This window comes from Xenopus tropicalis, chromosome 6 (assembly GCF_000004195.4).
Source record: "Xenopus tropicalis strain Nigerian chromosome 6, UCB_Xtro_10.0, whole genome shotgun sequence".
Lineage (NCBI taxonomy): Eukaryota > Metazoa > Chordata > Amphibia > Anura > Pipidae > Xenopus > Xenopus tropicalis.
In genome coordinates, this window is record NC_030682.2 from 64,441,071 (window position 1) to 64,465,813 (window position 24,743).

General features: G+C 35.6%; 1 protein-coding gene across 1 annotated transcript; it reads left to right on the forward strand.

Moving 5' to 3' along the window:
* The first annotated feature begins 4,951 nt into the window (after positions 1-4,951).
* tbx20 (T-box 20) lies at positions 4,952-24,305 on the forward strand. Its single transcript, NM_001035120.1, has 8 exons — positions 4,952-5,512; positions 10,352-10,586; positions 12,822-12,986; positions 17,428-17,536; positions 18,632-18,790; positions 21,095-21,171; positions 22,547-22,656; positions 23,605-24,305. Exons 1-8 carry the CDS (start codon positions 5,386-5,388, stop codon positions 23,943-23,945), a joined length of 1,323 nt encoding a protein of 440 aa, NP_001030292.1. The 5' UTR covers positions 4,952-5,385; the 3' UTR covers positions 23,946-24,305.
* The last annotated feature ends 438 nt before the right edge of the window (positions 24,306-24,743 follow it).

The window sequence follows — 24,743 nt, forward strand, 5'->3', positions numbered from 1 at the left end:
AGCCATACCTTATGGCCCCACCTACAATTTCAATGCATTTGGCCCATGGGCCGAGTGGTCAGAGTACTGAATTGGCCCATGTGTGGCCACCTTAAGTTAGGCTTGCACTACAGCGATACATCAAGCTCCACAAGCAAAAAGTCATCCAAATAATGGCACACTCCTTCTATGCCCAATTCCCTCTTTATCAACTATTCAAAATGGAACTAATTGGGTCATTCAATAAAATTCACAAGGTTTGGCCAGGTCTAGTTACCTATAAGAAATTGAATAATATACCTGAGTAGCAAACACTGATCAATAAAATGGATGGCACAGTGGTTAGCACCTCTGCCTTGCAGCACTGGGGCCCTGAACTCAATCCCAGCTAGGGCACAATCTGCAAGGAGTCTGTATGTTCTTCCTGTGTCTGTGTGGGTTTCCACTAGGTACTCTGGTTTCCTCCCACACTCCAAAATATACAGACAAGTCCACTGGCTTCTGATTAAATTGCCCATAGTGTGTGTGAATGTGATAGGGACCCTAGATTGTAAGCACCTCTTGGGGCAGTGAATGATGTATAATCCCCCTTAAAACACTGCAGAAATGTGTTACACAACAAAGCATGAAGAATGCATATTTTTCAGCTTATGAGTATCTGCTTCCAATATTAGTATTAATTTATATATATATATATATTTATTTATTTGTTTGTTATTTTATGTGTGTGTGTGTGTGTATATATATATTACTCATAGAGCTCAACAAATAAGATTAAGAACTGTAAAGATATGTTTGCTAGTGTTATACCCATAGGGCCTTTTTTTTCCAAGGAAGAGAGTGGTATTAGTATTTGTAATTTTGTCAGGGATTGAGTCCAAAATCTTTTATTCCTACCATTTCTCCCAGTTCTGCACATTTTTAGCAGTTTAGCAGTACAATCATGTCATTCACATATAGAGACACTAGAACAACACCATTGAAAACAAAATGTGGTATTGCTTGATTCTCAGCAACATGGAAAATCGGACATCAAAAAACAAGCATAGTGTTAGAAAGGAAAATAAATTTCATATGACAAGTGCATATAGTAGACAGCTAGCAAATAAACAGTTAACCAGCTGGGATATCTTTGAATACCACATGTACTTTTCATTTACATTAATGTGCTAAGCTGGTCATTGGAGAAGTCAGAGGTATTAGTGTTAACTACAATCTCCCTTAGCAAAAAGAAAAACGAACTAATTACAAGAATTATAGTGAAGATTGGTTTACATGCTGAGTACAAAAAGGTGTAACACTGGCCGCTTGTTACACAATGAGGAAACCTTGTACCAAGCTAAATGTGATTACAAAAGCCAGCAGCAGGTGCACATATGCTGCGAGTCCTGCCCAGACTCATGCAATGTAAGAGACACCGATGGCGGAACCTTAGTCTTATTCTGCCACTGGCCCTATAATGCAAAGTGTTTAATAACTGTTTATTGAAATAGAATTGCTTTTTTTTCTTGATGTCTAACCATATTTGGATTATTATCGTGGAATAACAGGTTTGCAGGGTCTGAACTACGTTATCATTTTATAGCAATCATGGTTGCTATTTTCATGTGTCAGTTTTATAAATAAAAATAAATGATACACTAAAAAGGGTAAGAAAAGTTCATATTAGATGTTCCTTCAATGCAATGTATTTTTTTATGTGTGCCACAATCAAATAGAATGATATGGGGGTTAAAAGCACTGCTTGTGAGAACACAAGCACAGGCAGACATACTAAAAGAGCAAATACGGTGCAAAATATATACCTTCTATGCTAAACCCCTTTGGGGGCTGTATGAATTGCTTCTGCCCCCTCTGACAGTATCATGTCACTTTAAACAACTATATCCTCACATTTCTTTTCATATTTGTTTCCCCAAAAGAAGACTTGATTGTAGACAGCTGAAATGCTATATAAATCTACCCACTGCAGTAATTTTGGCTTTCTTCAGTTCCCCGAATATCCTTGCACCCCACTAGTAAATTTCCAGGCAGCTCTAGAAATACCCAGTTTTACATGAATTACCCTGAAATAAAAAGTAAAAAACACTTGCGCGATGCAGAAGACAGCAGAGACTATTCTGACTACTGAACTAATTCTGGTAGAACTGCTTATTTCCTAGTGTTGTTAACTGCTGTACAACAAAAACAAGTGCAATTACTGGAGGGGGTTGTTTATTTTAATTGGAACAATTGGGACGTGTGCCATTGGATAAAAAAGATATGCAACTAAAACTGTAGCAAACACGAAGACATCATATAATGCCCCACGATATTTTTTTAAAGGAAATAAGCCAGTTCCCTTTTTTGCCTTATAAAATACTTTATGTGAGTATTAATATTGTCAGTATCACTGCTGATGTGCTGAATTGTAGACTATAGTGTAAACGTGAGGACGAATGGCCAGAGTTGGGAGAAATGACAAGCAGATGAGGAAGGCAGGGAAAAAGAGTGAGGTACAACAAACACAAGTGTCTAGACAGAAGTCGTTTCCTTATCACACACACTGGACAGAGAAAGGCTTCCCCTGGGGCCTGAGCCCTACTATCTCCCAAAGGAAATGCAGGCTCCTATTAGCGCCTGGACTGCGATGGGCACCTTGTCTGTCTGGCAGGGAATTCTCATAAAGCAGCTTATGGTAGGGTTTCTTATTTGAGAATTTCAGAACGCATTTAGCAATTAAAATAAAAGTACTCTCTTTTTTTTTCTGAAATCAAAGCAGGTAATTTCTAAAAATGAGAAAAGGGTGAAGATCTAGGCATATGCTAAGCAGATAATATAGATAGATGATGATGATAAATTAATAGGATAAACACAAATGTCAGTTCCCTAATAATATATATGGTATAAAAAAAGGTATTTCCGTATTAATAACAGTTATGGTATTTCTTTACATCATTAACTTTTTTTATAACTTTTGAAGCGTGTGAATGCTGAAAGTATGATTTGCATTTCGTGCACTGTGAGTATTGGTAACATAATTGTTACAGTATTATTGTTTTTGGTGTTTAAAAAAAAACTTGGAAAAACACGCTGTCGGGAATGAGTACAGGACTGTGAGTGATGGCACTAAATAGGTGGCGATATCATGTGTTGACTTTAGGGAAAAAATCATGACACTTACCAGATATGTCATTGCAAGAAAACAAATGTCCCCATGTACCTGCGATGGGATTTGGGCCATGGTTTGAGTTCCCATGGTCTGGTGCAGCAGGCTGGGAACCCGAGCTGAGTTGAAGCGACAAAGGGACAGAAGATAGCGCATACTATACTATACTAGTGTATACTATATAACAATTAGTTATTAGGCAGAGTATCAAATATGCAGTGTTTTCGTGTGTATTAATCTGATTTAAACAAAACAGATTGTATATGGCATTAGTTGGTAATATCTTGTGATTATTATTGATATAAACCTACACAGAGCTTTTAAATGAATACGGGTTGGTCCCATCAGGCTCTAACGTATGTTACGATAATATTTCAAATAACCCACGCTGTACTTTACACATTGAAACGAGTGGATTGGAAAGTGAAACTTGCCTCAAGCAGTATGTGGGTTGGGTAACTTATTAACATTTTGTTATTTATATAGCGTTCTGTATTTAGCGCACCTAATGAATCAGAGATAAAAAAAATTAAACCCTAAATAAAAAGCAAAAAACCTTTTAGCTTCAAGTATATATATATATACATATACATACAATGCCAGCTTTTTTATATACATTATAGCTTTTTTTTCATTATATTCAGTCTTTTTTAATGTTTTTATTTTTGTAAATCTAGTATTTTAGGAAAATGTATTTTTGATAAAGTTAGCCTCCGTGCAAGGAGCTGCCTTATACAAGATATCAATGATCATGCAGGTAAACATGAGCTAATTTATGTTATTATATTCTGGCTGCAGACAGAATTTGGGGACATAATCTTAACGTAACTACCAATAGGTACTAAAAAGCGACGCGCCACATTGTTGATGGGTGTTTACTGATTTGTTTTGGCGCTGTAAGTAAAAGTAGATACATTAAGAGCATTTCATATATTTAAAAGCTAAACTATACATTTGGACAGGAGACAGTTAATACCTCTTTAGGACTTTATCCGTTATCATAGAAAGGATTAACGAAAATGAGCCTTTCCCGTGAGGGGCAGTCAACCACTAATACTAATAATAAGACAATTTTATATGTTTAAAAGATAAACTATACATTTAGAAAATAGGCAAATAATTCCTTATTAGGTCTTTACTGGTTATCACACGAAGGATCAAACAAATTAGTATGTGCTGTGAGTAGGTAGTCAGTCACTAATACTAATATTACAGGCAATTAACTTAAATGCACCATGGTGAACTTGTATCATCCGCTCTGTTCCTGATGGGAAGGAAGGTCATGAGTGTCCTGTGGGGGAAATCATAATTAGAAACCGTGCGTAACCCTAAATGAATTGACTGAGATACTTAGCAACCTTTGTAGGTAAAGAACAAGATAGTTTGTTACTTACAGACATAGTTCAATAGATGATTATCCTTTAAGCAACAACTAAAACTGGCACATACTTTATAATATTTTGACCTTCGGTTTTAGTTTTCCTGGTTAGACTTATCCTTCCATTTGCTCTCTGGAAATAAATAATACATTGTCCACCAATAATAACTGTAGCTGTGCTTATTTTGCAATCTTGACTAAGAAGTGGTTTCTACTAAACTCATATTTACCGTGTAGTCTAGTTTATTTATTAAAATATCCTGCCCTATTTGATCAGCAAACGAGATGGATTACAGATGAGCATCCTTAGATTACTCTAAAAGCCCCGCCCTTCTCTTATGTCACGTGTGCTTTTTTTTAGTAAGTCTTTTTCTCTCGGAGCCCAGTGAGAAAAAGAAGTAGCTCGGCTGATCCTATCTGGCCCTGCTCCATCCCTGCTGCCCTTCATTCATTGCCTGTGCTCCAGCCGCCACCTCCCAGACACTTATCAGCTGTATCAGGCAGATGTGACGCTGCAGGGCTCCAATTGGCCAGGAGAGAGATAGGATCTGTGTGGCCATGAAATTAAGGAAGCAGAGGCTGAGAATGGGAACAGTGTGAAAGAGCTACTCCCCACAGAGGCAGCCAGTCTGCTGCTCCAGCCAATCTCCTGGCCACTGTCAGAGCTCCAACCTAGACTCTTCCACATTTTGTGACTAACAACCAGGGAAAGCATCAGCCCATGGAAGTGGATCTCCGTTCTTGAACGAATAATGCAGATATGTGCCCATAGGAGCACCCTAATTCCCTGCTCAGTTTCAGCCCAAATAGTCTTTGTACGTCGGGGCTTTTCTTGCCTGCTCTTCTCTCCCTACTTGTTGCTCTGATCTGTGTTACCAGCATGGAATACACACCCTCTCCCAAACCCCAGCTCTCCTCTAGGGCTAACGCCTTCTCCATAGCTGCTTTAATGTCAAGTGGGACACCCAAGGACAAAGAGACACAGGAGAGCACCATCAAACCACTGGGTAAGGCACCCACTTAACTCATTGCTGGGGAATCCAGCCCCTGTCAGGCACCCAGCCTTCTTACTGCATGACTAGGGTGAACGTTTTTACTGTGTTCTAGCGAAAGGATATATGTTGCCTGTGTTTGTGTGTAACTGCGACTGTATGTTTCTACTGCTTGACAAAATAGTATATCTAATACAAACCATACATTTATAAACGAGGGGGGTGATTTCCATTAGACTTTCTTACAAAGTCGCCTGTAGCTTGGCTGACAGTTTTTCCATTATAATGATCCTGTAGCCACATACAATTGAAACCGATCTAGTTTGTTCAGTTCTTGCTTTCTTCCCATTTCATTAACGTTAATGTAAGGCTGCCTGTCCGTGTGATCTGAGACACAGCAGTTCCCATATAATTCTGTTAACTTTGAGCCGTTCTCTGAGGATGAGAGGCAAAATGCGATACAGTTGTCTGACCCGCTAGGCAATGCCCCTTGTTTCAATGCTCCCCAATACGAATGAAGTTTATAACATGTTTCATCTGTCATATCCTTTAGGCGTTTGCCAAGCGACAAAGCGCACACTCTCAGCAGACTTCGCATTGCACTGGCAGGAATTGTAACATTATACTTTAAAACGACTGTATATCATAATTAGTAACATTGCTGCAAATAATTTAATGAGCTGTAGTCTTATAACCTTGTCTTTCCGCTGAATGAATATTCGTTTTATATCTCTAATAACTCGCGTTGGTACATCTGACTCGCGTATTCCCGTACTTTGCGTTTTGCCTAGGATCGCCAGCGTCTGATTAAACATTGCACAAAACATAACACAATCATTTTTCTACATTGATGTAAATTATATTTAACTTTTTCTAAAAATACATCTTCATCAGTTCAGCTCAGTGTTTTAATTTTCGCGATGATCACCTTGTGAATACCGGTGTGTAATAAGGCACGACATTAAGAAATGATTCATTCGGCATTATATGCACAGCAGGCATAGTAAGTTTAGGGATATGTCTGTTTTGTATTTTAATTCCTGGCTTAAATTAAAACAGTTACCTTGCAACTTCTATCCAAATGCTGTTTAAACTCTTGATCTTTTAGAACAGGGCTTCATTGCCACTTGTTTCCAATCCGACCTTCAGCCGAAGGCTCAGCCAAAACTGCTCCACACAAAACTCACATTTGTGAGCTTCTTACTCAAACGATTCTGCCTGATCCGCAAAATATATTTTTCAGACAGAAGTGCGAATTCACCCCAATCCCCACAGAAGAAAGAATTTCAATTTTGCTTGATGAACATATTTATCAACACAGTTTTATTAGGTTTATTTCAATGAAATCCTCTATGCAGCTACTGAAAATGATGAGAAGAGAGGTGATGTAAAGATATAAAAATATCATTTCTGTTAAATATTCTACAGGGGCAACATAGGATTTAACAATTGGCTGTACCAGGCTAAAATCTATTTATTTAGTTATTTCTAGCTGTTTCTTCTCAACTCTTGTTTTTTATTTAAATGTTAAGACAGACCCACCTGAGGGTACAGTTCCTGAAGCATTTCCCATTGTTTCCCCCTGAAGCCATATTACCATACCTGTTTTGTTAATCCCTGCAAGTAATGGGGTAGCCATTGCCCTTAAATCTCAAGCACAAATATAGTTGTCTATGAAGATTCTCATTCATCCAGGTCATGATATATAATATAATTGCATGATATCTTATACCATATTGGTTATACCATACTGGAGTTCACCTTCTGTAAAACATATTTTTGGGCTTCTTTCACCAAAAGAGTGGCAGATTGTGTGTGACATAGAGTACCAGATATTTGCTCTTTTTAAGGGTTATTTAAGGGTTAATGGGCCATTTTCTCTAAAAGTACTAATTTTATGATCTTAATAGTAAACTAACTTTGCTACAGTCATTTCCAATTCACAAAAACATTAATATTGTTTGGGGTGGAAATTACCTCCAATTGTTATGCAGTATAATCGCTTTATTCACTGAATTTAAAATTAGAAGCCTCTTTTATGAGAAATATTAACACCAAAAGCACAAAAACACCCTGTTATTTTACAGGAAACAATGGTTTTATTAAAAAGGGCCTAAGGTATTATTACACAGCATTATTTATGTAAGTGCAATAGCAGTTATTAGCAGCCTTATCTTTAATTAAACCCATGTTTTACATTTTAACTTTCAATACCCACAATAAATAGTATCACCCATAATACACTGCAGGTATGTTATTTTAATTTCAGTGTTTATATCACACGGTTTTTAGCAGTTTAAATATGGCCTGATAAAAATTGCAAAGTAGAATTCATCATCTTATTATAAAATACATTATAAGGTCGGATCTGACCTGCTGTTAATTTTTGGGGTATAAAACTGTTGGAATAACTGCATTGTTACCTTGAAAAGTGACAATACGTTTAGGTGATGTTAACACCAAATGTGTGTCTGCGAAAAGTAAAATTACTATTCTGCTCCTTATTTTTTTTATAATATTTTTTATGATTAACTTTAGCTACCCTTAATGCATTTTACTCACACCAAAGAGACATAATGTATCTGTTCTAGATTTATATTTAAGTACCATCTTTTTGCCAGTGCAGTTATTCCTCATCAGCATTTATTTATACAGTGCTATCAAGTTCCATAGCACTTTATATACATTTATAGCAAACGGGGGTTGAAAAATGTAACAAACAAGGGTTAGAGAATAACAATGGGATCAGACAATTTTCTATATTTCTATATTATGTTTGGAATGGTTAAATATAACATAATGCTTGCACTCTGGTAAAAAATGTATTCAAACTATTATCCATAAACCCATTATCCAGAAAGCTCAGAAATATAGAAATGCTATAAATCCTGTTTAAGACAATGATTCTTATTTTTGACTGAATTATTTTTTTTTCTCAGTAATAATAAAAAAGCACCTTGTACTCACTGACAACTATGAGTACAAGGTGCTATTTTATTATTACAATTTATTCAAACTATTATCCATAAACCCATTGTCCAGAAAAGCTGAATTATTTAAGCCAATGACTGGTTTCTTTTTTTCTGTAATAATGAAATAGCACCTGGTGCCAAATGACAGTTATTCTAGCATAAGTTCATGTTGGTAGCAAAACACTTGAATAGTCTTAGTAGTGTTAAGAAATCTCCACATTTTAGAAGACCTCTTCTGGAAAACCCCAGGTCTCAAGCAAGGTCTCAAACATTCCAGATTATAGATTCCATACCTGTATACTAACATCATTATTAAAAAATACATTTTGTAAGCAGTCCTGGCTTGAAAGCTTCAGTTAAAAAAAACATATATTCGTCAAGTTCACCTTTTCCAAACCACTCTACAAGTTGGTCCAGAAGCAATCCAAAAATCCAACAGGCAAGCTGCCAATTTGGCACCACAGTTGGACATCAAGATGCCAACCAGACTGATTTGTGGATTATATACTACTTGTTATAAATGCTAAAAAGGTACTGAATCCACTCTTGAATATCACCTATAAATCATGAACATAAGAATTTCATATACTAACTGCCCTTACAGAAAGAAACTCTTCCTATTCTCAAGGTACAAACCTAATTTTGCCATTTTAAATGGATATCATTATACTAAAATGGAGTTGAGAGATTTTTTTTTATTGACCTTGTAGATTAGATCATTCTTTTTAATTAACACTGGTGGCTTTTTGACCATAGTTCTTTTATGTCTTACACGCAAGGCAGAAAGATAACATAATTCCCAGGGTGAGGCCTTAGTGTATTTTTACTTATAAGCAATATTGTGTTTTTTTTTCTTTTAAACCAAAACTCTTTTTATACCCAATAATTTTTTTAGCACTTGCAATCATGCTGTTATAAGGACGTTTTTTACATGTATCATCCCTAAATCTCTTTCTTTTATTTATGAAATATATGTCATAACTTTCAGACTATAGCTGACTTGCTTGTTACTATGTATACAAATTTACATTTATTCACAATGAGCTTCGTGACCCCTTTCTCTTCATTCTCTTCCCTCCAACGTCGTAATTTGCAGTTTATTGTAATCTGGCATGGTAAAGAACTTTATTTATATTCCCATTACATTATTCTATGCATCACTGCAAACTGCGGCACTTTTCTGGCCTAACATATTAATATATAATATAATATATTATATATTAATATATATTAATATATAATATACAATATTACATATTAATATATAATATATTAATATTATATATTTCTGATGTCATTTTTCTACCACAATATAAAGCCTTTCCTCTAGTCCACATAATCTTTTGTGCATTCATTTAGACATGGAACAGTTTTAAAAGCTGAAGCAAATGCTACTTCTTAAAGAACACTATTCCTTTTTCAATTGTTTTTGGCTAATGTAAATATTAAGATTTTTTTTCTTAAGCCTAGTGCGCATAAAAGATTGTGGGGTGCACCAAAAACTTTGTGAGAAAATACACAAATAAGTACTTTTTCTCTAAGCTTCAGTCCTTCTGTACTAGTGCACTATGCAGCCCCTCAAATGTTCATTCCTAATTTCAAAGAAATGTATTTCATAAAATTGCAGTTTACATTTACATTTTTTATGTGTGCAGCCCACCAACTGTTTAGTAAACAACAGCATTACAGCAATAATTAGAGCTATATTATAACAGCATTGCACTGACAGCATAAGGCTTTTGGATGTTAAAAGGTAACACACAGACACACCTGCTTTGTCAGTACATTAATAGTGGGAGGGTTATTATGACTTGACTTGTCTGGATGTACCTTGTTTATGTTTCAATTTTACTATAATTATATCTGTTTTTTATTGCTTTAGAACAATTTGTGGAGAAGTCATCTTGCAGTCAGCCCCTGGGTGACATTTCCATTGTGGATTCCCATGGGGAGTTTACTAATAGCCCTTCATCCCTGTGTACTGAGCCTTTAATCCCAACCACACCAGTCATCCCCAGTGAAGAGATGGCAAAGATCTCTTGCAGTCTAGAAACCAAGGAGCTATGGGACAAATTCCATGACCTGGGGACAGAAATGATCATCACAAAGTCTGGCAGGTGAGCTACCGACAAGATTTTAACCTAAGCATATGTACAAATATGTATATTTGCCCCAGGTAAAATGTAAGAAAATCAAATTATTACCAGAGACTGAAGGGCAGATTTATCAAAATGTGAATTTAGAGCTTAATACATAAAAACATTCATAGGAATGAACTAAATTTTGGTGAGTTTTAGTGTATGAACTCACATTTTGATAAATCTGCCCTAAGTGTCCCACTATGTACCCCAAGTGTAAAAACCATGAAAAACTCTTAAAACAAAACTTTGCCATTTAAAAGTTGGTGAGGTCATGTAGAATTTATTTGGAGTTATCCAACTATAAAATCTTTCATTCATTCATAATTTTAAATTCAAGGTTTTAGACGTTTTCATGATCTTTTTTTATTTTTAATCACGTGAAAATTCTTAAGAATGAGAACTGTAAGGTTTTTATACACTTATTTGCATTCATCTGTGCTTTTATTTGGAAATTTTCATAAACTGGTAGACTTTCTCGCTTTTTTAAAAAGTGAATTAGGTCATGGTAGAAAAAAACACAAAATTACACAAATCCGAATTTTGAAAACTAGGCCTCTATAACTGATAGCAGATAGGGCGCTTTGTCGCCTCTAGTGGTTTCCTGGCAATGCTATCAGCTGGCAGATTGATTTTAATAATTAGAGTTTAAACATGGTCTTTCTGAGTGATCACTTAAAAATAACTTCTTCTGTATTTCAATGCAAATACACCAGATCACTGATTGCAAAGTGTTTTACATGCAGCAATTTCCATTTATATGGAAAGTCTTTTTATGGTCATTTCAAGTGTTTTGTTATGGTCAATTTAAAGCTATTGATACATGCTCTAACACTTTAGCACATTGCATTTGGCTACATGCGGTTTTGAGGAAGAGTAAATGGTAGTGGTGGGCTGGATCTCCTTGGGCCTGACATCCTTGGCCCACAGAAATTATATATAGATAGTGATAAATGATATCAGGCTTTTTATATGCCCATGGGGGAAATAAGGATGTGCTGATGGAAATTCCCCTAGGATGGGCTCACGGGGAGATCCTTTGGTACTCTAGTAGCCCAGTCCAACCCTGGTTTATGGTACCTGCTGTGTTTAAAGCAGATAATGAAATGATTTGGATATTTCTTATTACATCACCAGTAATTATTAAAGTAATAAAATCCTGTTCTGTATAATGAACCTCAATTTATGTACCTGCTTTTTGTATCATTTTCTGCCCACTGCCCACTGCCCAGCTGTAGTAGGAAAATAAATAAATGCTGAATTTGTTTTCACAGTTTTTTATCAAACTGCAGGAATTTAATAGTAAAGAGAAAATATAAGGCTAAAGCTCAAGCACTGCAAGACAGCAAAAGTTTAGCATAAACCTGTGCTTTAGTGCATAAAAGAAGGCATTATTTTAAAAACACTTTTAAGCCAAATTGACACAGTTCTTAAATTACAAAAATGCACCATTTATCATTTCAACTCACTTTGGCAAAATATTACCTCTACTTACTGATTCATAACTATGCAAATTTATTGTAAGAATGCATTTGTAAAATGCCCCTGAAGCCTGAGCAGCATTACCACTGAAATCACTGGGTGCTGTAAATCAGCAACACTGAAAAACTGTAGTTTGATGTGCCTTTCCTATGCATATTTTGTAAGGAGAGGTGCAGTGGGAGGCTATGTACATTCCTGTTGAAATTTATCATTTCCCAAACTTTTAGTCTTTAAGGCTGCTCAAAGGAACATTTGCATCAAAATATGTATTTTCTTTAGATGCGCAGACTTTACATGTGCATGTGGTATGCTGAGGCAGAAATACCTATAGCTTACATAGTAAGAGATTAATATGTAATTAATTTAGTACGCTTGGACCTAAACAGTTTTAGGGCAAAAAAGTGTGTTACATTATAGTGCATTCTATACCTGTGAAGCATAGAATTGGGTCCCAGCCCCATCATTCTTTATCCACATTATCTCTTCACGATGTAATATAATCATTACAAAAAAAATTATATATATCATGTAAATTATATCTTTATAAATAGAGCTTCGTTATGTAATTAGTTACAATCAGTGCCTTGTGTGGTTAAATTTCTACATTGTAAATGTAAGAAGTAAGATGTTAATGAATTGTTAAATAATAATTTTTTTTATTTATACTAAATGTGCAGAGCAATTGCTATTTAACTGATTCTTGTAGCATATTTAACAAAACATGTGTTTTAGGAGAATGTTTCCTACAATCCGAGTTTCCTTTTCTGGAGTGGATGCAGATGCCAAGTATATTGTCTTAATGGACATTGTTCCAGTTGACAATAAAAGATACAGATATGCATATCACAGATCTTCATGGTTGGTGGCTGGAAAAGCAGACCCTCCCTTACCTGCCAGGTAGGAGTAACCACTTACTACGTACCATGTACTAAAGGACCAGTAGTTAAAAGGATTAGTATGCATTTAAATATAATGTACTATTACTCTGCACTGGTAAAAAATATTTGTTTTATTCAGAAACATGACTAAGGGCACGACCCACTGCTCGCTCCTTTCTCCAACCGTACCAAATAAACACGCGTGACATCACCTCTGTTGGATGATATGGCCACAGCTTTTATTTGTACAACAATCATGTAGCAATACTTTATTGTTTACATAACGGAAAAAACATCCTTAATAAACATGGCACAAAATTGTAACGATTGGTAATAGTAATTGACAGCAATTGACAACAATTGGTAACAACAATTGGTAACAATCGGTAACCCTTGGTAAAGCCCTCTGCCAGTCTGCCCTTCCAAATGCCAGTAATGCTCACTAGCCGCTTGCCCCTAGCTCAGTGAGTGTGCGTGGCGTTGTGATATCCACACCATAGTTGTTAAACGGAAACAATCCACCAGGGACCAAGCCCTGGGGGAAATTAACTGCACATATTAAACATCACCGTGGGTACCCACCTTAGGGGTTGCCCCGACGGTCCAGTATTGTCCAAACCACACCCACATGCCCGGCAGACTGGCAAGGGACCCGCCAGAGCTGTGACTAGTACGCCACCATGGGTGGCCTGTCTCGTTTTCTTTGCTAGGTGCATTACACTCCCTCCTGGGCCTACCCCTAGCCCACAGGGTGCCCGCATCCCCTTACCAAATTGGCAAATGGGGAGGGTGGGTGGGGATTTGTATGGCTGCTGCCCAACTACTTCTTCCCTGCCTTCCCGCGCAAGTGCTTGCGCCTCCTTCTGCTCCCCCCTTTTAACCCCTGCTAATCCAGTGCCCCGAGCTGCCCAATAGGCGCTCACCCTGTCTGCCCAGTCATGTGGCCCTACCCCCTACGCTGCGCCCGGTTTTCGGGCCTTCTCTACTATAAATAAGCAGGTGCAGCCAAGGGCACAGCTACTTAAGTTAAAACTGAGCTATAGGGCACACATGTAACAGATAAGATGTCAAGAGAACTGTGGTTTTGTACTTGCAGTTTGATAAATATATACAGGTGTTGATTTACAAACATCATTTTTTGGTTTGAGGAGGCTAAAGGTCGTGCACACATATGGTTAATGGTATATGGGACATTTTTCTGCCCGCTATAAATATTCATTACTGCGGGCAACAAAACGTTGCTAGTTTCCTTCCCAGGCCTGGTGTATGAAATATTGGGAAAGTGAATTAACACCAAAAAATGCCTTCAAGGCTGCAACATACCATGCTTAGTTTTTCATGTACATTCATCATTAAATGAAATAAATCTATGCCATAATACATAATAGTTCTTATTAGGTTATTTCCTATTAGAAATCATGGAAAGAAGGTGCTTTAGAGTCAGTTTAAATGTAGGGATCCATTTAGTAACCTGCGTCTTTTTTGTGACTTTTTCAAGATTTATTACGTCTTTTTTCCACATGAATTCCAAATCCGAAAACTATCCACCTAAAACCTGTCGAGGTCATGTAGAAGTCAATGGTAGATGTCCCTTCCCTGAAAAACTTTTCTTTACTTTGCAGTTATAGTGTGACAAGTCAAAAAAAAGTTAAATTTTTGGTGACTTTACTGCAACTTTTTCCCACATATGCTTTTTCATCTGGATTTTTTGGTAAATGTCTAACTTTTGTGGAAAAAAGTTTATTTGTGGTTTTAAAAAAAAAATAAAATGAGATAAATTTGAGTAGTAAATCTGCCCCCTAATGTACATATATGATTGTCACTGCTACTTTATTTGAAAATGGGCTGCTGTAACAGTTAGGGCTCTGGCACACGCGAGTCTTTTTCGGCGATTTCGGGAAATCGCGCCGCCGCGTGTGCCATCCCGCCGGCGACTTACATGTTCGCCGGTGGGATGGCGGGTCATGGCAACTCGGGGAGATTAGTCGCCCGCGAACAGGGAGTTTTGTCGCGGGCGACCCGTGTGCCAGAGCCCTTACAAAGACAATAATATGACTCATGCAGTTAGGATAATCACTGAAGCTGTTTCAGATACTAGGATAAATCTAATGGTACAGATTACAGTAATAATAGGTGCACTAATTCTATTGGAACAGTAAAACTGCACTACAAATTTAAATTAAATAATATACAAGTACAGAAATTGCTAGTTGCATAACCACAATGGTACATTCAAAGCATTTAACATATATTTATATTCTGTATTTATTTTTGTAAATGGTGTCCTTCCTGCACAGATTATTGTTAAATCCATATATTAATGGAAGTTTAAATGAACTTTCAGGATGCAAGAGCAGGCACTGAGCTTAGAAGAAAGGAGGTTTTCATATTAAGAGCTACGATTTTGTGGAATTCTCATTTCAAAGCAGATACATTGTTTTTACCTTCCTCTGGATTAATTTGCAGTAAGACAGTCAAAAAGTTTGAACTTGGTTCAACCTTGAACCAAGGTTGAACGTGTCTTTTTTCAAACAGATTTGCTATGTTAGTAGGATGTTTTAGACTGGAATGGAAACCCAGGCAAGCAAGGGCTTTTACATTTGTTGTGTGAAAGATAATAAGAGAATTATACTTGTGCATCTTTTTTTCAGCTGTGTTGTTAGGTGTGAAGGTACCACTTTGTGGTGGATGATATAGTATGGGGAAAAAGAAAAATAGTTGATCTGGTAATCAGAGCTGCCATCTGGGGGTACAGACAGTATTGCAGTCAGGGGTCCTAAAGAAGAGGAATAAAAAGGATGCGAAGGGGTGTGGCTTGTGGAAAAATGGGTGGTTTGGGAAGATCATAGGTAGGGTTTTGATATAATGGTAGTGGCTGAGATGAATTAAGAGTGTAGCCATGTATCTATTATTATTGGGGCTTCATTTTACTTTATAGTAGGACCCTCCTCCCAGGGGCCCTGGTGACGCATAATAATTGAGGCCCCCTTGATGAGAAGGGCCCTGATAACTGATTGCAGTAATTCCTGATGGTTACCCTGCTTGTAATGAAACGTCATAAGGTCATAATATGGTAACTTTTTTCAGTGTCATGCATTGATTATTATTTACTATTGCATATTTCTGAAGTGGCAACATATTCTGTTGTGCAATAGAGTTTAAATGAAATAAAAAAATGATATATGAGGTACATTAATAATATTAGTAGCTACACAAGGTAAAGAGCACCCTAGTGATGAGCGAAGTTTTTCAGCAGGCAAGGATTTGCATTGAAAATCCATATTTTGCCACCTGTGAATGTTTTGCAAAACCAAAGCAAAAGATAGTAGTTCCCATGTAAAATAATAGGAGATGGGTTTGGCATTATAAATGCTGCAATTGCCCAGCTTGAATGACCAGCACATAATGAGAAAATCATTTATACATAACCGTTTTTGCAAGTTTATAGGGAGCCACCCTCAGGCCCCTGTGCTTTTCTTTAGGAGAAATCACTGAAATCTACTAAAAAGCCAGCTGATGTGCTAAGCTTTACTAGTTTATATACAATACAGATATTTATCGACATGATATGGATAATACCTGCAGTTTACTATGGATTACTGGACTGGGGTTATTTAGTATTTTTTTTTTTTTTTTTAGTTAGTCCAGTAATCCATAGAAAACTGCAGTTATTATTTAGATCATTTCAATACATATTTTGCAATTTATGTTTATTTTTCATTAAGACAAATTGGCAGTTAAAAAAAAGTTTAGACTGCTATTAGCCGGCTTTTAGCAGCTCTCCTTGAAAGTAAGAGTGTCAACAATCCTGACTGTCTATGTACTTCACAAAAGGGTTGTTGACTTTCTGACTTACACAAAGCCTGGTAACAGCAATATCAGTTCATTGTTTGGGTCTAAAATCCCTTTAACATATACTGTATATTACTATGGGGGTTTGGGCCTAGTTTTATTGATGTGACTATTAGTACTTATATTGATACTAGGTAGATGACTACAGTTTACTGAAAATGTGCATTGGAATTTAATTTGGTGTTAGACCGATGATAAAATGTAGGTTGTCTTTTAAGAAATTTTGTTCTGAGGAGTGTTTATGAACCATGTACCTCATATTTAAGAGGAATCTCCACAATTTAATTCTAAACAATTTTTATTTGCTTTTGAAAGCAGTATATGTCTGTATCCCTTACTATTGTATTGTTCTGACATGTAAACAATGAAGCAAAAGTCTGTTTTCCTCAAGGTGTGGTAATTATCTCTCTCCTGCTACATTGTATAAATAAGTAGCAAATATTTTTACAAATAAATTTAATTCCGATCAATATAATTTATTTAGTTGTAAGTTAGAAATGCTGCTTGTAACCTTTCATTGCTCAGGCCTAAATATTGTTAAACATTATAGTAATCCAGTCTTATTTTTCTATCCACTTATATTGAATTATGTTTTTGTTTTCTTGCAGGCTGTATGTTCATCCTGACTCTCCATTTACTGGGGAGCAACTTCTGAAACAAATGGTGTCTTTTGAAAAAGTCAAGCTGACAAACAATGAGCTGGATCAGCATGGACATGTAGGTATACACATATCTGGCACATAGCTAGTAGGCTATGTCAGACACTGTGCAGATACAAAAACAAAGCTGGCGCCGTCAGGATTCCACTATTCCACTTACCACCACTAGTGATAGGAAAGTGTAAAAAAATGATAGAGATAGCTGAATGTGCAGCTTCAAAAAATGGCAGTGATAACTGAATGTGCAATATGATGAGAGGAAGACACAGAAGAACTTTTACAAGCACCAGAGATATTTGTATGTCACTACTCATTGGCAAACATTAAGTGTTAATGAAATATATCATTGTATGGTGTTGCAGACCATTAGGTGTTTTTTATTACTGCATTTTGACACTATGGGACATATTTATAAACTATTCAAATGGTTTATATATTTGCCCCACTTATTTTACATTGACCATTTTGAATAGAATACTTTGCCTTTACCAGACTTCACAATTCACATCACCAGCATATTGCCCTAGAAAGAAAAACCCCTTTAGTTATAAATAAAACAGTAATATATCAGTTAACTTTGAGTCAATCAAAAACACATGGTATATACAATACCAACACTCAGCGCTCTTGTTGGAAGATCTTGAAGGAAGAAAAGGTAATCTTCTGTGTTGTTAAAGTGTTCATAAAGGAATGCAGCTCCCTCTTAAACCAACCCCTTTGAGTGGGTCTCAGAAATATATGCAGGTGTGACAATGGAAGCGCATATAATTCATAAAAAATAAAAAACAAAAACATATAGTGCAATATTTTTCTAAAATAAACAGAGCAACCACTGTGCAGAGTGTTAAACCACTCCCACTTATGCTGTAATTCTATATGCTCACCAGATAGCAATGGATAAAAGCCGGATATGCATGAAGTAAAGTATTACTAATGAAGTCCATTTTTACCATTAATGTATTACAAACATTTTGGGGGATTTCTCTTACTTTAAGATAATACTTGTAAGATATGTATATATTTAAAATTCCATAATACATTTACATATTCACAAACACACATTGCAAAAGCTAAATATGTATAATTTAGATGTCCTTGGGCATTTGATTTTGTGGTTTCTTACTAATAAAATCATTGTAATGTGTTATTTCAGATTATCCTAAATTCAATGCACAAGTATCAACCGCGAGTTCACATTATTAAGAAAAAAGACCACACAGCATCATTGTTGAATCTTAAATCTGAAGAGTTCAGGACATTTATATTCCAGGAAACAGTTTTTACTGCAGTTACAGCCTATCAGAACCAACTGGTGAGTTTAAAAAAAAATGCCAATTAAATACTGACTGGTATTTATTGAGAAATTGTTTTAGAGTGTATTGGAGGTAGCTAAAGAGATCTCACATTGTGGTTCATCAAACTGATTATATGTGTGTATGTAAAAAGCATTGTGCTACACAATCTCAAGGCTGTTTGCAAACATGTTTACATGCACAGTAATAGATATATCCATTAAAGGTGTTGAGTTACCTTTTGGTTAACTTTTAGTATGTTACAGAATAGCCTATTATTTAATTTTTTAATTGGTCTTCATTTTTTGTTTTTTATACTTTTTGAATTATTTGTTCTTTATTATTAGTTTTTTTCTAAAACCCACAAATAATAAAAAATGAAGAACAAAAGTAAATTATCTCTGAATAAAACTCTTTACATTATACTAAAAGTTAACTCAAAGGTAAACAACCACTTTTATATCATCCTTTATTCAAATAATCCCCTAAATATATGGTCAGTATTTCAGAAAGAAGAAGGCAAAAAAAAAAATAAGTAACTACAATTTTGCACCTGATACCGTTAAGGAATGAGCTGGCATACAAACTGCCTGCTTTCTTAGTGACACTCTCATGCGCCCCAAGGACATAGCAAGTATTTAATGACTGGCAAGCTTGTATATGCTCATCAGCAACCTAATAATGATCTGAAAAATGCTAAATGTTTGAATGCAAAACCTTCATCAACCATCCAAGGAAGTCACTTCAGCTGCATTACCATCCTTTACAATCACTCCATGGCCAGGACTGGTGTTTGGAAGTTACATTAGGTGACCAAATTTGCCAGATGATAATTTAATTGTGACTAAAATAAGGAACACAACAAACTAATTTAACATTATTGCATCTACTTCTACAGTTAAATCAACATAGCAGGTGTTTAGCACATAAAATCTAAAAGTTAAAAACAGCTATTCATAGGTTGTTTTGATAAGAACATTGCCTTAATTCTTCAATGCTGCTGCTAAGGGTTTGATTCAATTTACTCCCATTTTATTTGATAAGAGATAAACACATTACACTTTCAACAAACTATCTCATAATTTAAGATTTAAAGGTCATGTTTCAATCCAAGCAGTCAAACCAACATTGCAGAGATGAACTGTAGGTCAAATGGGTGCATTACAATCCATTTAGGTTTTTTCTGCTTCCCATTACACGTATGAAGATGACTTTTGACTGCTCTTTCTTAACTTAAAATAAAGAAAATATCAGTGTTATAATGATAATGTTTTTATGAATTTTAACAATATTTGCTTTCTCCTATACTTTATTCAATTTTAAACACAATCTAAAAATAAGAAATATAATCCCTCTTTTTCACTTCTTGATTTGATGCAACATATGAATCTATTAATATGAAATTGACTAGATCTATACTATATTATTTATTTAAAGCCTTAAAAAGCTATTTTCATCATAGGTAGAATAGATAGGTATTGCATTAAATATGCAGATAATAATGTGGGCCTTAGTAGACTGGAATGCATTAACCATATGCTCCTCGTCCAACTAGATTATCTAATCTCTCTGATAGATATCTGTGCAATTTATGACCAGATAGCATTCATGGAGGCCTTAAGACACACCCCCATAGCTGGACCAACAAGATGCTGAATTGGGCTGGGGCGGCTGAGATAGTTTATATTGGACTGTGTATGAGCACCTTGACACACCTTAGGGTGAAGACACATGGAGCTACTTAGTAGCAACTACTTGTCACGGCTACAAAATGCCAGAAAATACCATTCATAGAAAATACTGAAAATTGTCTTTGCTAAAACACACATAGAGACAATTACCAGTAAATTATCAACATTGTCTATTTTTGTAGCTGTAACAAGTAGCTGCTGCAAGTAGCTCTGTGTGTCTTTGCCCTTAAGAAACACCAAACCTACAACAAAGAAAGTTAGTGGTGAAAATCCGTGGCAAAATTTAAAAAGATGCACTAGCATCATCCAGGTTGGAGCAAATCTGCCTGGAAGAATGGGCCAAAATCAAATATTAAAGTGCGGAGATATAAATACTGTTACAGCATATGGTTTTTTAGTTTTATTTTGTTTAACCCTTCTCCTAAATAGAGTATATTTACACTATATATTATATCACCCCTATTATACTATTATGTTTGGCATTTATCATTTTGTTAACTCTAATGCAGATACAATTGATACATATTCACAGGTGCATGCAATGTGCAAAGTAATAATGTATTCTGCATCATTTGTCAGGTATGTTTGGTCTGTGCCAAAATGGATAAACCATTTTTTTTTCAACTTTTATAGATAACCAAACTGAAAATTGATAGCAACCCCTTTGCGAAAGGATTCAGAGACTCTTCTAGACTCACTGATATTGAGAGGTAAGAACATATTTTTTTGCCTTTCATCTGAAAATTCACATAAAAAACATCATTTGTGCTTTACATATTAAAGCACTTATGGGATTATGTAATAAAAAGCACTGTAATTCCATTATTGCTTTAGTGTCATTTTTTAAATGCACTGGCCCAAGATATTTTGGAGAAACCTGGATTCAGTTCACCTGTCATCTTATAATTGAAAAGTTCACTGTCCTTCCATAAGATGGAATACAATTAGCAAATTTTGTATTTAAAATATATTTTTGTTTCATTTTATATAATCTTCAGGTTTATGGAATGGTATTACATTCACAGTTAAGGAATTATTTTGATAAAATATGAGAAAATTATAACTGTGTACTTGAACATGTCCCTGTAAAAAAACTATGCCCTGATGGTTTATTTTGAAATGTTTAGCACAGTCTATGCACTAAACTGCCTTTGGGGAGGAAAACAAATCAGATCAATTGATCTTTAGAGAAACCGAGTTGATTCAATTAGTCTGGAGTCAGTTAACGCACTATCCCACTGAGTAATTGGATTGCTTCTTGTAACTGATTTGATGTCAGTCCTATCTGAAAACAACTCACAGGCACTTGGCTACAGATGAACTGGGGCAAAACACAACTTTTAATTATACAATGACAGAAATTGATGATTTCTGGCATAACTAAATCTTGCTTTATGAATATATAGGCTTTATCTAAAGGTTCCTAATGAAAATTAAAGGGCAATTGGAGCAGAAGAAATTACACACTTACAAAAACAACCTTCAGAAGCTGAAATAAAACAAAATTTGGCTGAATCAATTAAAGGCATACTGCCGTCAGAATATTTACTATTACACAAAGTAGTTGATTTATTATAGATTGCTGTGAACCCTTGCTGTCAGGAAAGTGTTAACCAATGTAAACATTGTATTACAACTGCATGTGCCATTTCTTCCTTGCTCTGAACAAACCTATTCATTTCCAGTGGGTGTCAGTGCTTGGAGTATTGATTTATTGGAAACTAAATTGTGAAATCTCAAATTATCGTTAACATTTTTACAAAATATAATAATGTATACCACTTCTAAAAGATTAAATGTAATTTACATACTGAAAACATTCTTAAGACAATATTCTATAAAAAATAGAAACACCTGAAACCAGAAATTGTATTGGTTAATTTACTGAGTCTCAGTAGCATTCTAAGTTAGTTATCAGTCTATCTTGTCTAGGTTTAGCAACCAATGAGTAATTCTTCTTAACCTGCTAAGAGCGGTGTAACATACCTCCACAAAACTACTAAGTTTCAGTCATTAAACTATTATGTTTTCATTCGGAATCTTATCAGTCATGAGTCAGTACAGTTTTACTATTTCTTCCAACAGAGAAAGTGTGGAAAGCCTCATTCAAAAACATTCTTATGCAAGATCCCCAATCCGAACTTATGGAGATGAGGATGTCCTTGGGGAAGATGGGCAAACAATGCAGAGCAGAGGTAACCAAAACTAAATAAATATGTTTATTTTATTTTTCTGGGGTCTTTGTAAATAACCCTTCTTTTTCCTTCATGCTTGAATCACATTAATAAAACAAAAATACATTATTGATAAAAATAATGTCCATATGATCTCCCTGATAGCTGACTTTAATCTAATTTAATTTAATTTCCCTTATCTAACTTGCTGCACCATGTCCAACCAAATGCAATCTGATAACACAGCCTGTCATTTGCATGAATGGAATCTCCCTGTAATTGTGGGTAACAGTTGGATTTTGGCCTTAAAATGCTGAAAAGGGTGTTTTCAGGCTAAACTACTCCTGCAGCACAGCTATGTTTGACCATTTCTTCACTGGCTGCAAAATTCCTGTGGACAATATGTCTTGTGAGCTATGAGTCTAATGATTTTACAGTTTTTACATAGACATCACCTCATGATCAGATGTAACTTATTCTTTTATAAAATGATGGACTTGGAGATGGAGTTGCACATTACATCTAAGCAACCTAAGACGGCAGCCCTATATCTGTTATTGTTGTCTTTTAGGGTTTTAGATTAACAACAGACACATACAGGTATTGGATGTAGTATGTGGAATGGCTGGGACCTGGGCTTTTTAGAATAAAGGCTTTTTTCTCTAATTTGCAGAGTATACCCTAAAGTCAAGTAAAAAACATATAAACATTAAATAAGCCCAATAGGATCGTTTTGTCACCAACATGAATTCATGCAGTTTAGTTTGGTTTTATATAAAATGTTTCATCATTTGCTATTTAAAATTAGAGAAGGACTTTATGTATTTCAGAGCTATCTGAATATTAGGTTTTCAAATAAGGGATACTATACATGTATAAGTTGACTTGTCTAGACCAACTGATGTATATAGGGATTCAGAGTGTTTCAGAAATATATTGTGTACATCTTTTCATGTGCTTGCTTCACAGGATCAGCTTTCACGACTTCAGAAAACCTGTCTCTAAGTTCTTGGGTATCCTCCACTTCAGGGTTTTCTGGGTTTCAGCACCCACAGTCATTGACAGCACTGGGAACCAGCACAGCATCTCTCGCCACACCAATCCCACATCCGATTCAGGGGACACTGCCTCCCTATAGTCGACTTGGCATGCCAATTACACCTTCAGCACTTGCAAGCTCCATGCAAGGCAGTGGGCCTACATTCCCTTCCTTCCATATGCCCAGGTACCATCATTACTTTCAGCAGGGGCCATATGCTGCTATTCAAGGATTGCGACACTCATCTGCAGTAATGACACCATTTGTATGACATATGGAAAGAAAAGCAGATGCACTCTGATATACAAAAGACTGTATTTTCTTTCTTGTGAGGGAGCCACTGGAGAGCACTCTTGTGAGGTAGCAAAATGGGGGAAAATAAATGATGAAATTCTTGTTTAATGGCTAATCCACATTAGTCACAAAGCAAACATTGCATGTATCTAATGTATAACCATAATGCCTACAGCAAGATTGCCTTTTTTCCTAAAAGAAGAACTTTAAAGCCATTAATTCTCTTAAGTGTCATGGAAGTTTTTTAGCAAATAATCTTTTTTAATATATATATTTAATGCTTATGGCATTGAATGGTGTAAAGCATCACATTTTTGGAACTTGAGTTATAATTATCAATAAACAGAAGAAAGCATTGCAGCCATCCAGTTTATAGAGGTCATCCCAGCAGTTGATTTGTACCTCATTAGATGCTGTGCAACAATAGTCTGTTTTCATTTTTTAAGAAAGTATTAATAAATATTTAATCAGACTATTCTTCAGCATCAAAATGTATATATTTACATAAATGAAAACCCTAACTGTGATATGGGAGGAATGCCCAAACCCTGCATTTCCGTCTGTGGAACAAACCTGTGACTGGCTGAAATCTCTTATACTATTTTATGCCAAACTTTTGCACCTCTAAAATGACAGGGCCTTTGCTGTTAAAGGAGCCGTATACCCCCTTTTAAAACATAAGTTCAATGGCAAAGGGTTTGTGCTAAACAAACATATATCATAATTAGTAGACACATATGTTTTTCTTTATTTCTGCACTAAACAGGGCCAAATC

What these genes read in the sequence shown, in the direction of transcription:
- tbx20 (NM_001035120.1), top strand. Translation starts at nt 5,386, where the DNA reads ATGGAATACACACCCTCTCCCAAACCCCAGCTCTCCTCTAGGGCTAAC. An exon ending in GACCCTCCCTTACCTGCCAG is followed by an intron (nt 12,987 to 17,427) that starts GTAGGAGTAACC and finishes GTTTTCTTGCAG; the next exon opens with GCTGTATGTTCATCCTGACT. An exon ending in AGCTGGATCAGCATGGACAT is followed by an intron (nt 17,537 to 18,631) that starts GTAGGTATACAC and finishes GTGTTATTTCAG; the next exon opens with ATTATCCTAAATTCAATGCA.